Source organism: Phoca vitulina, unplaced genomic scaffold (assembly GCF_004348235.1).
Source record: "Phoca vitulina isolate PV1807 unplaced genomic scaffold, GSC_HSeal_1.0 scaffold38, whole genome shotgun sequence".
Classification (NCBI taxonomy): domain Eukaryota; kingdom Metazoa; phylum Chordata; class Mammalia; order Carnivora; family Phocidae; genus Phoca; species Phoca vitulina.
This window is the reverse complement of record NW_022589741.1, coordinates 6,115,801-6,139,180: the sequence shown is the minus strand read 5'-3', so window position 1 is coordinate 6,139,180 and position 23,380 is coordinate 6,115,801. Positions and strand designations below refer to the sequence as shown.

General features: G+C 38.6%; 2 protein-coding genes across 3 annotated transcripts in view; one reads left to right on the top strand and one right to left on the bottom strand.

Moving 5' to 3' along the window:
- DDX10 (DEAD-box helicase 10) overlaps positions 1–23,380 on the bottom strand; it is a 266,086-nt gene that overhangs the window by 6,382 nt on the left and 236,324 nt on the right. The gene's annotated exons all lie outside the window — the stretch shown is intronic.
- On the top strand, positions 4,704–22,732 carry LOC116646970 (ubiquitin-60S ribosomal protein L40-like). Its single transcript, XM_032428057.1, is given in 2 exon segments — positions 4,704–4,740; positions 21,924–22,732. Coding segments are annotated over 2 exon segments (492 nt in total). The 3' UTR covers positions 22,379–22,732.

Genomic DNA, 23,380 nt, shown 5'->3' with positions numbered 1-23,380 from the left:
AATGAAAAGATGTTCAACATCACTAATTATGAGGGAAATGCAATTCAAAACTACAATGAAGTATCAGAATGGCTAGTATCAAAAAGATAAGAAATAACATGTGTTGGCAAGGATGTGGAGAAAAAGGAACCCTTGTGCACTGTTGGTGGGAATGCAAACTGGTGCAGCCACTGTGGAAAACAATACGGAGGTTCCACAAAAAATTAAAATAGAAAAATCATATGATCCAGTAATTCCACTACTGGGTATTTACCCTAAGAAAATGAAAACACTAACTCAAAGAGATATATGCACCTCTATGTTCACTGCAGCATTATTCACAATAACCAAAATACGGAAGCAACCTAAGTGACCCTTGACAGATGAATGGATAAAGAAGATGAAGCATGCATATTTATTATATATATAATGGAATATTACTCAGCCATTAAAAAAAATGAGCTCTTGCCATTTTGAAAACATGGATAGACCTAGAGGGAATTATGCTGCTAAGTGAAATAAGGCAGTCTGAGAAAGACAAATATCATATGATTTTACTTATATGTGGAATCTGAAAAACAAAATAAATAAAAAGCAGAAACAGACTCATAAACATAGAGAACTGGTTGTTGCCAGAGGGAAGGTGGCAGGGACAGTGAAATGGGTGAAGGCAGTAGGAGGTACAGACTTCTAGTACTGGAGTGAATAATTCATGGGGATGGAAGGCATCACACAGGGAATATAATCAATAGAACGGTAATGGTGTTGAACAGTGACAGATGGTAGCTACACTCGTGGTGAGCACAGCATAAGGTACAGAGTTGTGGGATCACTATGTTGTACAACTGAAACTAACGTAAGATTGTGTGTCAACTATACTCCAATTAAAAAACCCAAACAAACATTAATACAGTTTTCTGCATACACCTGAGGCACAGACCATAAAAATAAAGCTAGTTTCTGAAGGTAGAGGAAATCACTTAATACATTAAAAACATTCTCAAAGTGTTTTAAGATATCATCATGTTCAAAGATGACCCAATTACTGGATGCAAGATTAAAGCAAAATGAAAAGCCCATCTCGTAGTCTTCGTAGTAGCGACCCTTTGTTAAGGGCTTACTAATGGTCTGGCCCTGTGCTACATGCTTTACACAAATTATATCATTCGTACGGGGAGCATTAGCTTCATTCTACAATGATTAAATGACTGTACCCAGATTATAAACAGGGGAATCAAACCCAGATCTGAAGGACTCTAAATTCAGCTCCAAAGCCAAGCTACTGAAAGCAAAGAGTTGACTTGCTTTAGTCAATATTTGGAAGACAAGAAAAAAAAGAATTAGCTGTGGAAAGAGCACTGATTTGGCACTAACAGTCAAACCTTAGCCAATCAATTACCATTTCTAAGCCTCAGTCTCTTTATCTGTAAAGATGAAGATTATATAATTTACTTAGCAGAACTGTTATATGAATTACATGAAATTATATAAAGGCAAGAACATAATAATACTCAATACATGTTAATTTCCTTTCTGCCTATAAACTACTCCCTTTCAAATAAATTCTTACATTGATGTTATATAATAAAAAGCAAGAAATATCACAGAAATATTATATTCCAAGCATATGATGTATTCCAAAAAAGAACAAATTGCTCAAGTTCCAATGTAGTATATTACTTCTTAAGAAGCACGCCTAGATATGAGTGAATGTGCTTAATCAGCATATCTACTTACGACCAGCTTGATGCAAAGCCATAAATAATTTCCCATTTCCCCTCCAGAAATGCCCAATGCTCTGACTCAGCAGCCATTCTCTCTCACCATTGGAAGAAAGACAAACTAGACAGCACTATAAGGTTATTTAAAGCCACAAACAACTGCATTTTGAAAGGGTGCTCAGAGAGATGAACATCTTTAGAAAGAGTTCCCCACGATGGGAATTCAGTTAGCAAAGACAGCAATTCTTAGTGGAAACGGGCCTTAAAAAAAAACTATTGAGTCTTAATCTGCTTGAGTATTGCCAGTCCTGTGCAGTCCCACTAGACTAGGTACATGGTTGATTTGGTACAGGGTAATACTGATTTTTGCCCTGCCTGTACTTCAAGTGCATCTCAGAGCAGCTCATCAGAAACAGCCTAATTAGTGGGCTTTACTAATGCATTTTGTTAATGTGCTCTTGAACATTATATTCCCTGCAGGAAATAGCTGGTTCAGATAATAAAAGGAAGATGGGAAATTTATGTAACCCAAATATTTTCATAATTAGCAGCTCTGCTGCTTTGTGGACCAGTTCAAATTCTAGAAAGGTATTTTATCCTACTTTCCACAGCAAATAAGTAGTAATTTGTGTAACAAATTAATTATTAAACAATAATATAGATACTCTATAGGTAATTCACCCAAAAGGGGAAAATGTAATGAATCTAGGAAACATAAGGAAAGCAAGAAAGCAAAATACGGTCACAATGTGGTCTCTTCAGAAAAGGCCTCCTCCAGATGGTGAGGTACCACAGTGTGAGGTCAGCAACACGGCTGAAGAAGACATCCCTGGTTCGTGTCCCCTCCCAACAACCTGTGGCAACCACCCAGGGACAAAAATGCTTCTGTGGGAGCTGTGGGATCCAGCAGTAGATGCCAAGAGACCTGAGAGGAGTCTCACCCAACCATGCTTTGGGTGATAGGCATCCAGACTACCGTACCAGCTGTGAACTGGCTCCAGCTCTTCTCAGCAGTGGGAGAACACCATCTTAAACAATTACCCATGGATGAGAGGGCCCTTGTGGAAGTCCAGTTTTCCAGTGGAGAAATTCAGCACACCAAGGGAGGAAAAAAAAAAAGTACCAGTTTGAACACATTGGAGAGGGTAAGAGGAACAGTTTGACTTCACTCCTATCACCCCTCCCTCCAGATGGCAAAACTGAGGGCCGAAAGATCTTGGCCATGATTTTTCCCATGGTGGAGTGTCAGTGCAAGGGAGTGCCCAGCTTCCCCAGCTGGGTGGAATGCTGCCCAAAAGGCCCATTTCTCTCTCACTCCACCCAGAGTACTAGATCATTAACTGCATGGCTGGGGGCAAGAGGCAGGAAGAGGCTGGGAGAGTGACAGACAGGACTCTCAGAATAAAATAATGTGAATCCTACTCACTGTGTCATGGATTCCATCAAGAACCCCACCCATGAACCAATGGACATGCCTTCTACACAGATCCCTCCAACTGGCCCAAGGGCACCCTCCAGCACTTGTATGCCTCACCCATACTCCCTTACACCTATGTCCAGCTTCGTGTTCATGCTCCTGACAGTGGTAGTGAGAGTGAGCTTTGGCAGATAGCTACTGAGCATGACCCAAATCTGCAGGTCAGAGAAAGACCACTTCAGCATTAGTGCCATTCTTGGGAAAGCAAAAGGGAGGTTGTAAACATTTGGCCTGATATGTTTTAAGATCAAGAGAAGACATACAAGCTTAAAAATTCTGGCACAAGAGAGAGCAGGAAGTGTAGAGCAGGTGAGTCCATAGAAGGTCTGAGAAAGCCTCAGAATCCCTAAGATGACCTAGGGATGACAGAGGGCATTTCTCTCTTGAAGGCAGTTAGTCAAGATTAAGGAGGTGACTGTGACCACAAATATGAAGACAGCAACACAAAACTTCAAGGAGTGTGACCAATCTAGGAAACATGATGCCACCAAAAGGTCACAGTAATCTTCCAGTAACTGATCTCAAACACATGAAGATCTACAGTTTACTGCATAAAGAATTCAAAATAGGGGCGCCTGGGTGGCTCAGATGGTTAAGCATCTGCCTTCGGCTCAGGTCATGATCCCAGGGTCCTGGGATCGAGCCCCACATCGGGCTCCTGGCTCAGCGAAGAGCCTGATTCTCCCTCTCCCTCTGCCTCTCTCCCTGCTCATGCTTTCTCTCTCTCTGTATCTCTATGTCTCAAATGAATAAATAAAATCTTAAAAAAAAAAAAAGAATTCAAAATAGCTGTTTAAAGGAAGTTCAATGAGGTACCAAAAAAAAAAAAAAAAATCAACAAAACCAGGAAAACAATGTCTGAAAATGAGAAGTTTAACAAAGAGACAGAAATCATTAAAAAAAAAAATCTGCAGCTGAAGAATACAATGAATAAGATAAAAACCTCAGAAGGGAGGATCAACATCAGAACGGATCAATTAGAAAAAAGAATCTGTGAGTTAGAAGACAGAAACTTTGAAATTATCCAATCAGAGGAGAACAAAGGGAAAAGAATGAATGAGAGTGGAGAAAGCCTACATTATCTACAACATACCTTTCAAAAGAAACATTCTGTAAATTATTAGAATCCCAGGAGACAAGAAGAGGGGAGCAGAAAGCTTATATAAAGAAATCATAGCCAAGATCTTCCCAAAGCTCATAGGTCCCCAGACAAATTCAACTGAAAGAAATCTCCTCTAAGACACATTATAATAAAACTGCCAAAATTCAAAGACAAAGACAGAATCTTAAAAGCAGCAAGAGCAAAGAAGCTTGTAACTGACAAGGGAATTCCTAAAAGGCTATCAGCAGATTTCTCAGCAGAAACTTTACAGGCTTAGAGAAGATGGAATGATATGAAAGAAAAAAATTCCAACTAGATATTTCATCCAGCAAAGTTGTCCTTCAGAAATGAAGGAGAGATAAAGACTATCCTGGACAAACAAAAGCTGAAGGAATCCAAGCTGATATGAAAGGATTCACAGTACATGAAAACCTGTGAAACTATCCAGTACACTGGTAAAGGTAAGTATAGCGTTAAATTCAAAATATGGTAGTACAGGGGTGCCTGGGTGGCTCAGTTGGTTAAGCAACTGCCTTCGGCTCGGGTCATGATCCTGGAGTCCCGGGATTGAGTCCCGCATCGGGCTCCCTGCTCGGCGGGGAGTCTGCTTCTCCCTCTGACCCTCCCCCCTCTCATGCTCTCTCTCTCATTCTCTCTCTCTCTCAAATAAATAAATAAAATCTTTAAAAAAAAAAAATGGTAGTACAGGGGTGCCTGGGTGGCTCAGTTGGTTAAGTGTCTGCTTTTGGCTCAGGTCACAATCCCAGAGGCCTGGGATCGAGCCCCACATCGGGCTCCCTGCTCATTGGGAAGTCTCTTTCTCCCTCTGCCCCTCCCCCTGCTCATGATTGCTCGCTCTCTCTCCCACATAAAAAAAAAATAAAGTCTTTAAAATATAACAAAATAAAAAAATATGCAAGTACCAAAAAAAAGCACTAGTTCTATAATATGGTAGTGTGTTTACCACATAACTCCACTATAAAGGTTAAAGGACAAGAGTATTAAAAATAACTACAGCTACAATACTGGTTAATGAATACACAGTATATAAAAAGAGGTAAATTGTGACACCAGAAATGTAAGAAGAGGGAAATAAAAGGATAGAGTTTTTGTATACAATTGAAATAAGCCTTTATTAGCATAAAACAGACTGTTATATCTATAAGATGTTTTATGTAAGCTTCATTGTAACCCCAAAGTAAAAACCCACAGCAGATCCACAAAAGATAAAGATAAGGGAATCAGAGCATATCTCTGTAGGAAATCAATTCAAAAAGGAAGGCAGCAAGAGAGGAAGAAAAAACAAGGGACAACAAAACAGCCAGAAAAGAGATAACATTACTAAGTCTTTACCTATCAATAATTGTTCTAAATTAAAATGAATTAAATTCTCCAATCAAAGGGCATAGAGTGGTTGGATGGATAAGACCCAACTATATACTGCCTACAAGAAACTCACTTCTTCTTTAAGGACACACAGTCCCACAATAAAGGGCTGGAAAAAGATATTCCATGCAAGTGGAAACCAAAAGAGAGCAGGGGTAGCTGCTTACTTCTATCAGACAAAATATACCATAAGCCAAAATCAAAAGATGAAAAAGATCATTACATGATGATAAAGAAGTCAATTCACTAAGAGAACATAATAATCATAAATATGTATATACACCCAACACTGGAGCACCACAATATATTTAGCAAATACTAACAAATCTGAAGGGAGAAAGAGACAACAATACAAGAAGAAAGTATTTCAGTAACCTGCTTTCAACAAATGGCTAGATTATCCAGACAAAAAAAAATAAGGAAATGTTAAAATTGAACTATACTTTAGACCAAATGGACTTAACAATTCCACCCAACAGCAAAAGAATACATGTTTTTCTCAAGCATACATGAAACAATCTGCAGGACAGATCATGATAGGTCACAAAACAACTCTCAGAAAATTTTAAGAAGACTAAAATCATATTGCTAGTGTATCAAGCTGGAAATCAATTACAAGAAGAAAACTGAAAAATTCATAAATATGTAAAAATTAAATAACATAGTCCTGAACAACCACTGGGTCAAAGAAGAAATTAAAAAAAAATTTTTTTTTTAATCTCTGGAAATGGAAACACAAAATATCAAAATCTATGAGATGCAAAGCAAAAGCATTTCTAAGTGGGAAATTTATAGTGTTAAAAGCCTACATTAAGAAACAAGGAAGATCTCAAATAAACAGCCTAACTTTACACCTCAAGGAACTAAAAAAAGAACAAATGAAGTCCAAAGTTAGCAGAAGCAATGAAATGCAAAGATCAGAAAATAAGAGACCAAAAAAACAAAAGAAAAAACCCCCAACAAAACCAAGAACTAGTTTTTTCTAAAGATAAACAAAACTGACATTTAGCTAGACTAGGTCAAGAAAAAAGAAATCAGACTCAAAGTCAGAAATGAGAAAGCAGACCTAACAACTGATACCATGAAAATATAAAAGATCATGAGACCACGATGGATTAATTATACACCAATCATTTGAATAACCTAGAAGAAATGAATGAATTCCTAGAAACAGCAACCTAACAACACTGAATCATGAAAAAACAGCAAGTCTGAACAAACCAGTAATGAATTAGGAGATTGAATCAGTAATCAAAATCCTCCCAAGAAAGTCCAGAAGCAGAGGCTTCCTCAGTGAATTCTACTAAACATTTAAAAAAGAATTAATGCCATTCCTTCTCAAACTCTTCTAAAACACTGAAGAGGAGAGAATATTCCCAAACACGTTTTACAAGGACTGTATTGACCCAATGTCAAAGCTAGATAAAAATACTAACAAGAAAAGAAAACTACAGGTCAATATTCCTGATAAATACAGATGCAAAAATTATCAACAAGATATTAGTAAGCCAAACTCAACAGCATATTAAAAGGATCACACATCATGATTAAGTTGGGATTCATCCCTGGGATGCAAGGATGGTTCAACATACCCAAATCAATAAACAATGATATACCAAATTAATAAAATGAAAAATAAAAATCATATAATCATCTCAATAGATGCAGAAAAAGCATTTGACAAAATTCAACATCCTTTCTTGATAAAAACTCTCAACAAATTAGGTAAAGAGGGAATGTACCTCAACATAATAAAAACCATATATGACAAGCCACAGGTAACATTATATTCAATAGTTACAGGTTGAAAGCTTTTTCTCTAAGATCAGGAACAACTAAAAGATACCCACTCTCATTATTCCTATTCAACATACTAGAAGTCCCAGCAAAAGCAAGCAGACAAGAAAAAGAAAAGGCATTCAAATCAGAAAGGAAGTAATTTTGTTATTGTTTACAGATATGACTTTATATATAGAAAATCCTAAACACTCCACCAAAAAAACTGTTACAACTAATAAATAAAGTAGGTAAAGTTCCATGATACAAAAATCAACATACAAAAATCAATAGCATTTCTTTACACTAGCAGCAAGTTATCTGAAAAAGAAATTTTTAAAAAGCATCCCATGCACAACAACATCAAAACCAAACTTGGGAGTAAGTTTAATCAAGGAAGTGAATTATTGGTACACTGAAAACTGTAAAATTTTGATGAAAGAAATTGAATAAGACAAATAAATGGAAAGATATCCTGTAATTCATAGATTAGAAGAATTAATATTATTAAAAGGCCCATACTACCCCAAACCATCTCTGGATTCAATGAAATCTCTATGAAAATTCCAATGGCATTTTTCATGAAATAGAAAAAAAAATCCTAAATTCATATAAAATCACTAGATTCCAAAAAGCCAATGCAATCCTAAGAAAGAACAAATCCAGAGGCATCACACATCCTAATTTCAAACTATACTACAAAGCTACAGTAATCAAAAAACAGTAGTATGGTACTGATATAGAAATAGATACATAGACCAACAGAACAGAGAGCCCAGAAATAAACCTTTGCACATATGGTCAATTAATATTTGACAAGGGAACAGAATACTCAATGGAGAAAGAATGGTCTCTCTTTCAATAAAAGGGTGTGAAAACTGGATAACCACATTTAGAAGAATGAAACTGGATCCCTTCCACAAAAATTAACACAAAATGGATTAAAGACTTAAACAGATGACTCCAAACCATAAAACTCCTAGAAGAAAACATAGGGATAAAGCTCCATGACACTGGTCCTGGCAATAATTTTTTGGATATGACACCAAAAGCGAAAGTAAATAAGACTACATCACACTAGAAAGCTTCTGCACAGTAAAAGAAACCAAAGAAAAAAATGAAAAGCAACCTACAAAATGGAGAAAATATTACAAGTCATATACATGATAAAAGGTTAATATCCAAAACATATAGGAACTTATATAACTCAATAGCAAAAAAACAAAAAAAAAAACCCACAAATAATCTGATTAAAAAATTAGGCAGAGGAAAGTGGATGGACATTTTTCCAAAAAAGACATACACATGACCAATAGGTGCTCAATTATCACTAATTACCAGGGAAATGCAAATCAAAACCACAATGAGATACGATCTCATGCCTGGTAGAATGGCTGTCATCAAAAAGACAAGAGATAACAAGTGTTGGTGAGGAAGCAGAAAGGGAGTATTTGTGCACTGTTAGTGGGAATGCAACCAGTATAGTCTCTATGGAAACCAGCACGGAGGTTCCTAAAAATATTAAAAACAGAACCACCAAATGATCCACCAATCCCCGTTCTGGGTATATATATCCAAAGGAAATGAAAACAACATCTTGAAGACAAGTCTACATTCTCACGTTCATTGCAATGTTATTCACAACAGGCAGGAAATGGACACAACCTAAGTGTTCAGTTCAGATGGGTGGACAGATGATACAGTGTATTATATATACACAGTGAAATATTACTCCACCATGAGAACATTTGCAACCAAATGGATGGACCTTGAGGGCATCATGTGAAGTGAAATAAGCCGACAGAAAAAGATGAAATCTGTAATGATACCACTTATATATGGAATCTAAAAAAGGCAAACTCAGGAATCAGAGACTGGAATAGTTACCAGGAGCTGGGGGGCAGGGGCAATGGGGAGATGTTGGTCAAAGGGTGCAAAGTTCCAGTTCTGGGGATCTAATGTACAGCATGGTGATTCTAGTTAACAATATTGTATTAGATACTTGAAAGTTGCTAAGATAATAAATGGTTAATGTTCTCATCACACACACACAAACCTAATTATGTCATGCTATGGAGGTGTAAGCTAATACTAGGGTGGAAATCATTTTGCAATCTGTAAGTGTATAAATAACATGGTGTACACCTTACACTCACACAATGTTATATATCAATTATATCTCAATAAAGGTGGGGGGAAATGTGTGGCACTAGAAACCTCTGTTTTACTTATATCCTGATGAATCAGGTAGAAGGGTTCTGACCCTATATATAGCTAATGTTCAACAGGAGGTTCCTGGATCTAATTAAAACCCGGGACTTCCTTAGGATTTGTTAACAGTCTAATGCATATAACAATGAGTTCTAGTTTCTTGGTTCTTCAGTTATTTTCTGCAACTGCTGAAAGGGGCTCGTGTACCTCTCAATCAAGAGTTCTATTAGCTGCCCCACGGTACACAGCACTAGTACAGTTTACCAATTAGATGGTGGAACATTCTGGAAATAGGTCTGCTGGAAGAAAGAACCACAATACAGGTGGGAAATGGCAGTAACACCTGTGAGTTTTCTTCGTGAAATAAGTTTACTTCACTGAACTGAAGGAGGTAAGGTGGCTCACAGTATGAACTGAGAACTACATGGTGGCTTACACAACAGGGCCAAGAGTCCGGGCCTGAGCTCTGCATATTATTTTTATTTCAGGATTTCTATGGGACATAAAGTGTCAAACTATCTCCACATTCTTCAAATCTATGAAGTCAGTGTCAAAAAGGACCATCTTACTGCTCAACATTGTAACAGCAAAAAATACGGGTGGATAAAACACAGCTTAAAAAGTAGAAGTATGGCTCAGGGCACTAAACACCCACTGCTGCTGTAAAAACAAAACCACCAAAGCAAAAGAATTCAGAACTACTTATCTTTCAATAATCCAACTAATAAAGAGATTTAATTAGTAACGTCTGGTGTGTCATTTAAAGCACTAATCCTACAACAAAACACAAAGAAAATTACCATGTTGTAATATGTAATACGAACCGACAGTAACAGGGAAATGTTACTTCAATGGCTTTGAAATGTTCGTGAAAATGATTACACAAAAGCTCGTCACAATACCCAAAGTAAATGTGTGAACCAATTTATTCATCATTAAGAAGAAAAAAGGATTTAACAGTGAAATGTGAATTCAATTTTAACATCTTAATAAATACATTACTAATTGAATTTTAAATGGAATAGAACTTTCTTACTTTCTAAATTTTCTGAACCCAAAACCCAAAACTCTTTCAGAAAGTGAACAGGTTTTTCAGGAGGTTTGATTTCCTGGTTTCAACATTTTAACTTTTCAGGTACTTGCAGCTGCCTCGTCACCCAGAGTAAGAGTACAGCCCGTGAGAAACCAAAGAGGGAGGAACACCTGGAGTCAACCTGCTAAGTCAACCAGCCTTCCTCCTGGTCCCTCTTCCTCTCCTCAAACATGGCCTACTTGTTTAGATCAGAGACCCCTCTTGTGTGTCCCACCTGTGCCATTCTGTCAATGCAGCGCCTCCCTCCTGCTCATGCTCACCCCTCTCTGATTTTCACCCTCCATTAAAGGTACCTGAACTCCCTATTAAAAGTGAGCTCTTTCCTCTGAAAGCCGACAGCTCTAATTGTTCATTAGTCATTTTGCACTTAGCATTGCTACCTCCTAACACTAAAGTGATTTCTTTTTCACCTGTACGCAACTTAACTCCTACTTAGAATGTAAACTCCTGGGTGGGAGTATAAATTACTAAACTCTCTGGTGGGCACTTTGGTAGCACCTTCTGAAAGTCTTTCAAGTATGCTTACCCAGCAATTTCTCTTCTGAGAATTTATCCCAAAGAAATAATTAAGGGTGTGTATAAAGATTTAGTTACAGGATACTCAAGGCAAAACTATTTGTAATTTCAGAAAGCTGAAAACCCAAACGTCCAATCATAAGGGATTCATTTGTTAAATGAGTTATAAAATTAGAAATGAAACACTATGTAGCTATTAAAAACAATGTTGCAGGAAAACAGTTACAAAACCAATATAGAGCTAGAGTCCATCTTTAAGAAAGGCTTGTATGCATGTTTGCAGAGAAAAAGATTTGAAAGATTTTTTTAGATGTTCTTTTTGCTGGTATATATATCTTCTGATTTTTCTGTAACAAGCTTGTATTACTCTTTGCAATAAAAAAAGAAAGTTAAATTTGAAGGGAAAAGTAGTTCTGGACAAAGAAAAATTACAATTATTCTTTGTAATTCCACAAAGCTCAGAAGCATGAAAATAGGTGTGCCATATAAGCTTCAACTTGGATTCCTGGATCCACAGAAATAAGGGGAACAGTGAGATTTCTTTTGTCAGAAGAGATGGGTCATGGGTTACTTTCAGCATTTCAAAATACCTGCAACTGTGTGCCCCAGACTAAGTTCTGGTATTTCTTTGGTTTGGCTGGAATTTTATTAACTCAGCTTTGTAAACACTTGACACTTCAGACACTTGAGTGGACTGGAAATTGTCTTTGTTAATAAAACAAATGCAAAACATTAACTTTTTATTAACTTTCCTGAAAGACAAAAATCTTTCAAAACACAGGGACCATTAGGGGTGAAAGCAAAAGTTCTCTGTGATGATCAAAATGTTGCAAAGTCGCTGTTCTAGACTCAACAACTGGCTCCATGGGCCATAGGCAGAAATTTCTCAGAGTTTGGGTAGTTTTACTTTTTAGTTTTACATATTGGGCTTCTAAGAAAGCCATTCAATAATGGTTTCCATGCTCACTATTCCCCAAGAATAAAGAAAAAGTTAAAAAGTCTTCTAAATCTAGATTCTTATTGAAATATCATACATTAAACCGTAATGTCTCCCACATAACACTCACCCTATTCCCACCAACCAACTCTACATGTGCTTAAAGGAAGATTCTTTGGGAAGCATATCTTGGCTCTTATAATTCTTCAACATTTCAGTGACTGCCTTCTACTATTACTTAGTATAATCTTTAAGTTTCTCATAACCTGGTATAGGCCTGCCTTTGTACCCTATTCTGCATTATACCCCCTCCTTTAATACACCCCTTGTTCTTTCGGACTAGTTTTTAGTCCTGAGCATGCTCTAGGCTCTCAACTAATTTTGCCTCCATTTGGAACTCCCCTTTACTGCTTTACAACTATCTATATCCTCCATATCCTTCAAAACCCAGTTTTGTCATCTCCTCCTCAAAGATTCCACCTTTGACCCCACTTCATGCAATGTTTGTGCCTCTCCCATAGCACTCATTCTGAAATGAATCATAGGGATTTTGTGTAGATCTCTGCCCTGTGCCTACTAAACTGTTAGCTTTTGAGGTCTGGGGCTGTTTGTCTTCATCCCTGAAGATGGCCTGAATAAAGAAATCATCAGTGAGTGTCCACTCATCTGAATGGCAGAAATCATGACCTTGCTGGGGTTGTGCACATTTCTGAGAAGGACCACTACTGCAGCGAAGCAGGCAATGTTTAAACAGACTTTGCGTCGGGATCCACTCCCAACCGAGTCCCACTCTTCACGGGAGCCCCTCCAGAGCACGCATCCAGTCTGTGGGTGCGCAGGCTCCTGTCTGATCGATCCTCTATTCTGGAGAGCGTTTAAGTTCGTGGGATCCCAAATTTTGGCTTTGCACATTTTTTTCAAAATTATATACACAGGATGAAATGTAATGCACAATTATGTAAATTTTCAGTAAAGGTCAGCTTCTGCCTCCCTCATAGTGTATCTTCTCAGCTGCTTCTTCCTTTGTCCATTACTTCAATGTCCGCATTTCCAGGTTCCATCCTTAGCCCTCTACTATTCTCATTTTCTATCTTCATTCTGCATATTCTCAAGCAGTTCAGTATTTCAACTCTCTTCCATAATGCTAATGACTTTAAAGATATGCATCTTTAGCTCAGAGTTGCTTCCTGACCCCCAGATCTGCATATTCAACCAGCTCCTGGCTATCTCTGCCTCCATCTTCACAGGCACCTCAATCTCAACATGCACTAACTAGTGCATGTTTTCCCCAAATCTGTTCCTCCTACATTTCCCTTCTGAGTGAACAGTGACACCCTTTTAATAAAGGCCTGGACGTCATTATTGAACCACCTTCTCCTTCACAACCTTACTTTAATTGATCAATTCTGTACTAATCTCTCTGAAATCCATCTAAAGTTTTCCCAGCACCTAAGTAACTGCCTTAATTTAGGCTTTGTCATTCCATCCCCTCCTTCGCCTGACTGGACTCTGGGAAGCTTTTCCAGGCCATCTCCATCTGAGTGAAGTGCCCTCTGAGAGGGCCCCTAAGCACTATGCATTGTTCCATTATAACATCTGAAATTGAGATCGACTACTTACTTATCTGCTTCACCCATTAAACTGCAAGTTCCTTGAGGACAAAAACTTTGTCTTTGTAGCCACACTGCCCTAGTATCCCAGGGCTCAATAAATGTTTCTTAAATGATGAATAAAGCCAGTGGGCTGAGCTTCTGTACTGCTAAATATCTGATTGGCCTACTCTATAACATATACGGTCGGCGGTCGGTCAGAAAGAACAATCCCTAATTAAAACACACTCTTACCTTCTTTGTAAGCCAGTGTGTAAGTGGACGTTTAAACCGGTACTTTTCTTTTTTCAAAGAGTGCATCATTAATTCCAAAGAAATCCGACAGATCAAAGCCACAGTGAAAATTAAAACATTTAAGTAGAAGGAAAATAACACTAGCAAGAAGCACCCAATAACCTCAAACTCGGAATAAGAAATGAGGTAATACTTCAACATTACAGAAAGAGCATAACCTGGCATTTCAATTCAACAAACAAGTAATCTTTATTTTCTTTGCAACAATACATGTAACTTCTCTAGAATATCTATATATCTCATAAGGTAAAGAGTGTCTCCTTTGTCCCCCAACATGTTTCATGTTGAAGTGGTTACTTTTTAAAACCAGTTACTTAACAGTGACTCAACTACTGTTATTAAATATGGCTCTACAAAAATTTTGGTATGGAGGAAAGAAAGGGGTGTTGGGGTCAGACCTGACTGGAATGCTAGCAACTGCCTAAAACTTGGGAAAATGGCTTAACTTCATGAAGTGTCAATTTTCTAATTTCTAAAATGTGATTACTATCTACCTCATGGAAAGTAGTCCATGAGTAGTCCATGATAAACAAGTGATACAAGCATAGCAAATACACTGTAAGAGTTAATTTACCTTCTCCAACTCCCCACAGTGGGAAGTATTTTTTCTTTTTAATGCTACTTGGGTTATACTGGTCATATATATATATATATATATATATTATATATATCATGTAAGGTGAAAGCATTTTAATTTAAAATGCCTTGAGTTCCAAATAGTTTTAAGTCTACTGTTAAGGTACAAAACAGTTTTTCATTGAAAAAAAAAGGGGGGGGGTCTAAATGGTAGATGAAGTGAAGGCTAATCCCTGAAACCCATCAAACACGTAAGGCTACTGAACAACAGTGACCACCACAACCCAGGTTTGGCTGCTCAGCTTATGTCCCAATGATGTGGAACTGCCCACAGAAAGGACTGCCAGGGAGTTGGCACAATCAGGAAGGGATGTTGGGGAGGTCTGGGCCTTGGTGGGGTAAAAATCCAAGGCAGAGAAATTCTGTAAGGAGACAGACTTCTGGGTGCTCTAGTAGGTGAAGATTCTCAGGAACAGCAGTCTTTGCTGCTTTTATTAAAATTAAGTCTATCATTATTTGTCTTATATAAAACAGGAAACCTTAAGCTTTGAGAGGTTGGGAATACAGTTCCTCAAAGGGCAGCCCCATTCATAAGGAAGGGCTCTGTTAAGTTAGAATTTCATGTTTGGGGAAATAGGATTTCACTCTGTATGTATTTCCAAAATCTTAAAAACAAACCATCTGATTGTCAGGCTCTACCGTGTTCTACAAGTTTAAAAAAAAAAAAAGCTTTCCTTATAAAAATTCTTATAGAATGGCTAAAATCTAAAAGCACCAACACCACTAAATGCTGGTGAGGGTGTGGAGCAACAGAAACACTTATTCATTACTGGTGGGCATGCAAAATGGTATATATACTTTGGAAGATGATCTGGCAGTTTCTTACAAAACTGAACACATTCTTACCATGTGATCTAACAATTGTACTCATTGGTATTTACCCGAAGAAGTTTAAAACTATGTCCATAAAAAAACCTGCACATGAATGTTTATAGCAGCTTTATTCATAATCGCCAAAACTTGGAAACAACCAAGATGTCTTTCAACAGATGAATGGATAACTAAACTGTAGCCAATCCATACAATGAACTATTTTCATCAGGCCATGGAAAGACATGGAGGAAATTTGAATGCGGATCACTAAGTACAAGAAGCCACCCACAAAGGCCACAGTACTATATCATTCCACCTACACCACATTCTAGAAGCAAAACTATGGATATATGAAAAATACCAATGGTTGCCAGGGTTTGGGTGGCAGGAAGAAGAAAGGATGGGGAGGAAAAGGAAGAAGCAATGACTAGGTAGAGCACAGGGGATTTTCAGGGCACTGGAACTATTCTGTATGATGCTATAAAGGTAGATACACATCATTATGTATTTGTCAAAACTCACAGAATGTACAAGATAAAGAATGAATCTCAAAAGTAAACTATAAACTTTGGGTGACAATGATGTGTGAATACAGGTTCCCTGATGGTAACAAACAGTAATAAAATGTTAAAAGAAAAGGCTGTGGCGCAGAGTTGGGGTACCTAGGGAAACTCTACTTTTCACTAAATTTTACTATAAAAACTAAAATTGTTAAAAAAATAAAGTCTATTCATAAAAATATTTGCCTAGTTCAAAAGAGTTAATATACCACCAGCATAACTTAAATTATTAGAGTTTTCTCTTCTTACCCCAAAGAAAAACATGCTGTTTTAACTCATAACCCGAAGTAACTTCCCAGTCTTCAGTAGGAATACTTAGATCATCACGCATTCTCTCTCCTGTTCTCATAAAACCTCAGGCTGCCATACCCTTTCCAATGAACTGCCACTTTGTGGACTAGGACAGCAGCTGTTTCTTACCCTCATCACCTTCCACAAAACCACCCAGCATCCGAGTCAGGACAGACACACAGGTGAAGGACGATGGCATGAGGAGGACCCCAGGACTCTCCTCTGGCAGGAGCACGTGTAAGTGTATAGCCACGACTATGCTATTAGAATAAATATTCAAATTCTGTTAATTGTCAGAATGTTGGGATGATTATTCCTTCATTACTTAAAGAGAAGGCGTTCAGTAATTCTTCAGGTTTTCCCCTCACAGAGTTTTCCTAACCACCTCATATAAAGTCAACTCACCCAGAGCCTCTCTCCTTAACCTTCAGTGATCGCTTTCATGGCCCTTATCAAAGATCCTTTTCTTTTTTTGTTTACTTTTTTATGGTCTGTCTCCTCCGGCCGGCGGGCGGGGGGGGCGGGTATTTTGTGAGAGGCTGGGATCCAGTCTCTTTTCTTTACAGCTCTATGCCAGGCACACAGTCAACCTTCAGTTTAGTGAATGCCTAAATAATGGGGATGCCAAAAGGGGAGAACAGACAGATAAGGGCATTTTCCCACACTCCAGTTTGGTAATATGGACTCTCTACCCAGATGTTGAGCAGAATACATGATATTTTGACAATTTCTTCACTACATCATTCATCATTTCAATAAAGTCTGTAGGACATTTTTGCAGACTGTTTTGAATATAAGGCCTGCCACGTCATTATGAATGATTTTGATGAGGATGAAAATGGAAATTCTATTCTTGTAAATACATATACCCATTTAAAAATTTCTATCAGAGTTCTGCTCTTAGTGATTAAAAAGATTATCATATCTTAATGATCCTATTATATATCATACTCTTTCTTTTTACCTTTATTAGATTTTCACAAATCTTACAAGGTAAAAATTATCTTCATTTGACTGGTGAAGAAAACTGAGGGTGACAGAGATTAAGTAACTTGTCCATGGTCCAAAACTTATAAAAAGGAAGGCAGATTCAAATTCAGGTCTGACTCCAAAAGCCAGTTTTCCCACAAGGCTAAGTAGCTTACCTTTGTTCTAATACAGACTTAGTTTCACAAAATTCCTACCTCTCCCCGTGTTGCAAAGTTTATGATTATATGGCACACAGATCAATATTCCCCAAATTTATATGCAGTCGTGTATGTGGGTAAGGCATTCAGTCTCTTAATCCATAGAACTTCATGTAATTCTTATTTAACACCTGCTGGAGCAACTATTTTTGAGATACAGATGCCCCTAAGACCCTCCTACCAGGAGCAGACACTGTTTAAATTCCTACGTATTAAAACAGAAAGGCAAGGGCACCTGGGTGGCTCAGCTGGCTGGGCTTCCGACTCTTGATTTTGGCTCAGGTAGTGATCTCATGGGTCATGAGATCAAGGCCTGTGTCGGACTCCCCTCTCAGCAGGGAGTCTGCTTGAGATTCTCTCTCTCCCTCTCCCCCTCCCCCCACTTGCACGCTCTCTCTCTCAAATAAATAAATCTTTGAAAAAAACAGAAAGGCAAAAGGAGAGAGGCTAATTCACTGATATGATATTTTTCAATGTAAAGGAAACTACTAGGTCTTACACCACTTGATTTTTTAAAAATTCTGTCTGACCCTTAGGAAGCTTTAGCCAGACTTACACAAGGGGGAGGGACAGGACAAATGAAACATTACAAGAAAAAGAACATGATCATTAGTACCTGCCATGAATAGGAAGACCGCTCGTTGTTAAACAGTATACTTTAAATAAATGGTGTGTGAATTAACTCCAATAAAAAGAGATCAGAATGTCCTCGGTAACCTGGAAACCATACTCCCGGGGCTACAAGGACGCTGCAGTCAGAACCACTACTCCCAGCCTCAAGAATGTTCCAAGCGTCGTCTGTTATGATTGCGGCCAAGGCACCACAGAAGAAAAAGATGTGCTGGGGAATCCTGTCAACTTCTTCCCTGGTGTATGCAGTCTTGGCAGAAACACAATGTAGTGGAGTGAGCACCAAACTTCCAAGGACACTGGGGCAAGCAGTTCCAATTATTAAGTGATAAAATGGCAGCCAAAGTCCCTGGGGATTCTGTAAGCCTGACACTAGAAAAGAGACTGCAGCCAGAAAACATCATGATGGCTTGCTCGTGTTCGAGCTCTTAACCTCTGTAGCAGCTGCATTTATCCATGTGCAATTAGGGGTGTGCACATTTATGTGTGTTACATCATAAAACAGAGGATCAACATCAGTGCACAAGCCCTTTTAGAAACCTAACAAAAGCCAGGACGGTGCAGACTGAAGAAAGCACACTCCCTTTGCTATAGTGTATGTGCAGCTTTTCAAATTCTTGCTCTTTTCTCTCTTTTTTGGAATGCAAAGGAAAGAAATCAGGTGAAACTGCTGACTAATACAGCTAGAAGGAAGCTGAGGACTGAGATGGGAAACAGTGAGTATTCACTTACACAGAAACTCTCGAGTTTCTTTTTACAACATGCTGCTGAATCATGTGTGGAAAGCTACTAAAAGTCAGCACCTGAGTGTCCAAGTTTGTGCCCCTTTTGTATAAAGCTCCTTCCACATTCATATCAAGAAATGTAGCCTGGATTTTTTCCTAAAGAATTTTAAGCTAATAATAAGTAAGCTGGGACCATTAAAGAAAATTCTCAGAAATCTCTGTATCTATCCTTAAGGATAGGCACGCTGGTATTCAAATATGTTGTGCCAGAGACCTTCCCTCTTATCATAAATTTTAATTTACAAGGCCATGGCAACAGTCCTAATGAAGATTAATTACTGCAGTACATTCCATAAAATCTGTCCAGCTTCCTTCTGATGCGGAAGGCTCCCGCATATAAAATGGAACTGAAATGCATCGTGTCCTTAATGCTTCCTTTCTAGCTGCTCAAGACTAAAAACAGATCTAAAAAAAAAAAAAAAAATGTAGTCAAAGAAAAGACTGATTGGCTCAGCATTCATTATAAACATAAGTAAAAGAGCAAAAGATGCCCTCTTAGGTCAAAGTTCTAATAAAGAGAAAAGGCTGGGGTTGGTGAGAGGAAACAGAATGCAGAGGACTGCAAACACATGAACGGTCCATATATATGTTTCCTTCTGAAAAACGCACATGTGCCATTTAGGATTGGCAAAAAGTTCTGGCCCCATCTCTATTTTTCTGGTTCATAAATCCACTTGAGAATTCAATGAAAATAAATGGCCCCCTTTTCCAGATAAATGCATGGGGAGTGTCTATGCAGTATGCACGCCCACACCATCATTTTTGCATACAATTTCAGGATGGCCAAGATTCCTCTAAAGCTCATCTATAGATCCTAGATTAAGAATCCCTGCTCTGCAGTAATTTAGAAGGCAAACATAATTATTTCTCTTCTCTCAGATTAAAAAAAAATCAAGCACCCATACAAGCTGGATTTATAGTAGGTATTTTTCTCACTGCTAATGTGTATGTAGAACACTTTGTGCTTCCCAGAAACACATCAGCTTTTCTCCTCAAAGTACTTTTCACTTATTTGTTTTCAATATCCAAGATCATCCCCTACTCAAATATGTCCCCAGTGTTCCAGATATCTGGAAAAGTTAAGTTTTACGGTTTAGTCTTACTCCTCATTAGCCTTTCAAATGATTTCAAGAGAGAGAAAATCCAATCTTCAGCAAAGCTGTCCCTTAAAGAATTATTTAAAGAAGGGAGGGGTTCAATAATGGTGGCATAGCAAGATCCCAATCTCACTTCTTCCCATCGTCACAACAAATTTACAATTACATATGAAATAATCTCCTCTGAAAAAAGACCTGATAACCAGATGAACAGAGCCTCCACAACAAAGGATAAAAGAGTAGTGCTGACACAGGTAGGAGAAGAGAGACAGCCTTGCCAAAACAATACAAAACAAAACAGCAACTAAGCCCAGGAGTGGTGATGCATAATTGGGAGGAATCTCACAGATATAGAACTTCTCCCAAAGAAGTCAGGGGTGTGTGCTCCACATCAGGCAGCCAACCCCTAGATGCGGCACAGGAGAGATGAGCCCCCAAAATGCTTATGAAAACCAATGGGGATCATATGTAGGAAAACTAGGGAACAGAGAACATGCTCATAAAGGGCTTGACAAGAGACTCCCTCACTCTGGGACCTGGTACAAAGATACCAGTTTGAATACTGCCAGACCATATGTGAAGGAGACCAACTTACTGATCTCGAAGAGTCTGCCAGAGAGGCAGGAACTTGGTTAGGACTCTCCAGGGACACAGACATTGGTAGAGGTCATTTTTGAAGTCTTAATTCTAATTTGCTGGTGCCAGTGCTGGAAGGCACCATTTTGGAACTCTTCCTTGAGCCTGTTGGCAATGGAGGGTGCCCACGGCTGAGTGCCCTGCCCACCTCCATACCACAGCCAGGCCAGGAAAGAACCCTGCTCACCCCAGTGCCACAGCGGCACAATACAGCTAAGGCTGCACAACATCCCCACACACTCCTGTGCCATAGCCATGGCCCCACCACAGCAGGCGGGCACATGGAACTCATACAGGGGAGTGCCCCCTGAGTTCCTGGTGCAAGTGACCAGGGGGGATATTGTCTCTGAGTTCCATGAGACATCTCCTATACAAGGGCACACTTTTTTTTTTTTTAAGATTTTATTTATTTATTTGACAGAGAGAGCAAGAGAGCACAAGCAGGGGGAACAGTAGAGGGAGAAGCAGGCTCCCCGCCAAGCAGGGAGCTCGATGCGGGACTCGACCCGAGCTGAAGGCAGATGCTTAACCATCTGAGCCACCCAGGCACCCCTACAAGGGCACTCTTTCTGGGATGGGAGAGGTAGCTATTTTACCTAATACTTAGAAACAAACACAGAGAGGCAAATGAGGAGATAGAGGAATAGAGGAATATGCTCCAAATCAGAGAACAAGAAAAAGCCTCACTAAAAGACCTTAATAAAACAGAGATAATTGATCCATCTGATAAAGAGTTCAAAGTAATATTCATCAATGAACTTGGGAGAAGAATGGATGAACACAGTGAGAACTTCAAAGGAGACAGAAAAATATAAGAAAATATCAAGCAGAAGTCAGAGAGCTGAAGAATAATACCTGAACTGAAATATAAGCTAGAGGGGTTCAATAGCACACTGGATAAAGCAGAACAGATCAGCAAGCTGAAATATCAAACAATCTAATTCACCTAGACAGTGCAGCAAAAAGAAAAAGAATTTTTTTAAGAGAAGATATCTTAAGGGACCTTTGGGACAACATCAAGTGGAATAATATTTGCATTATAGGGGACCCAGAAGGAGAAAAGAGAGAAAGGGCCAGAAAACTTATCTGAAAACAGAATGGCTGAAAACCTCCCTAATTTGAGGAAGGCAACAAAATTTCAGATCAAGGAAGCCCAGAGGGTTCCAAAAGAGATGAACCCAAAGAGATCCACACCAAGCACTTCTCTTCAATGAAGTGGCCAAGTGGCTCAGGGGTGGTGGCCTTGTGGACTCAGAGATACAGATCTTTATGAAGACCCTGACAGGCAAGACCACCACCCTCGAGGATGAGCCCAGTGACATGACTGAGAATATCAAAGCCAAAATCAAAGACAAGGAGGGCATCCTGCCTAACCAGTAGCATCTGACTTTGGGGAGCAAATAGCTGGAGGATAACCACACTCTCTCAGACTATAATATCCAGAAAGAATACACCTTATACTTGGTGCTTCACCTGCAGGGTGGCATCACTGAGCCCTTCCTCTGCCAGCTGGCCCAGAAATATAACTGTGACAAGATGATCTGCTTCCAGTGTTATGCTCGCCTACACCCCTGTGCTGTCAATTGCCACAAGCAGCGTGGCCACACCAACAACCTGCACCCCAAGAAGAAGGTAAAATAAGGCCCTTCCACTGGCTCTTCCTTTGCTCACATGGTAGCCTCCTGCCTGAGCCCCAAGGCCCTGGGGCCTCAATAAAGTTTCCCTTTCAATGACTGGGGGGTGGGGAGGGGTAGTTAAAGATAGAATCTCAAAAGCAGCAAAAGAAAACAACTTGTTAAGTACAAGGGAAATCCTATAAGGCTTTCAGATTTTTCAGCAGAAACTTTGCTGGAGTAAGAAAGTGGCATGACATATTCAAAGTGCTGAAAGGAAACATTTTCCAACCAAAAAATTCTCTACTCAGCACAGTTATCATTCAGAATTGAAGGGGAGATCAAGAGTTTTCCAAATAAACAAAAACAACAGCAAAAAAAGAGTTCATCACCATTAAACTGGACCTACAAGAAATGTTAAAAGGACTTCTTTAATAAAGCTGAAAAGAAATGACACTAATTAATAACAAGAAAATATATGAAAGTAAAAATCTCACTGGAACAGGTAAATATATACAAAAGACAGTGGATCAATCATTTATAAAGCAAGTAGGAAAGTTAAAAGATAGTGGTGGTGAAAGTACCAAAACTATAATAATTAGTTAAGGGATGCATAAAAATATAAAAATGTGACATCAAAGTACAAAATGTGTAGGGGGGATTAAAAATATAAATTTTTCTAATGTGTTCAAATTTAAGTTCCTATCAACTTAAAACCAACCATTATATACAAAGGATGCTATATGTGAACTTCATCGTAACCACAGAACACACCAAAAAAAATGAGAAAAAAATCTAAACATAATACTATAGAAAGCCATCAAACCACAGTGAAAGAGAGAAAAAAGAAAGGAATAGAGGAACTACAGAAAAGCCAGAAAATAAAAAGAAAGGAATCCATGCCCAATACTAAAGAAATTCATCATCAATAACAAGGAAGGAGGGCAAGAGAAGAAGGAACAAAGAAGAACTACAAAAACAACCTGAAAACAATAAACAAAATGGCAATACATGTATACCTATCGATAAT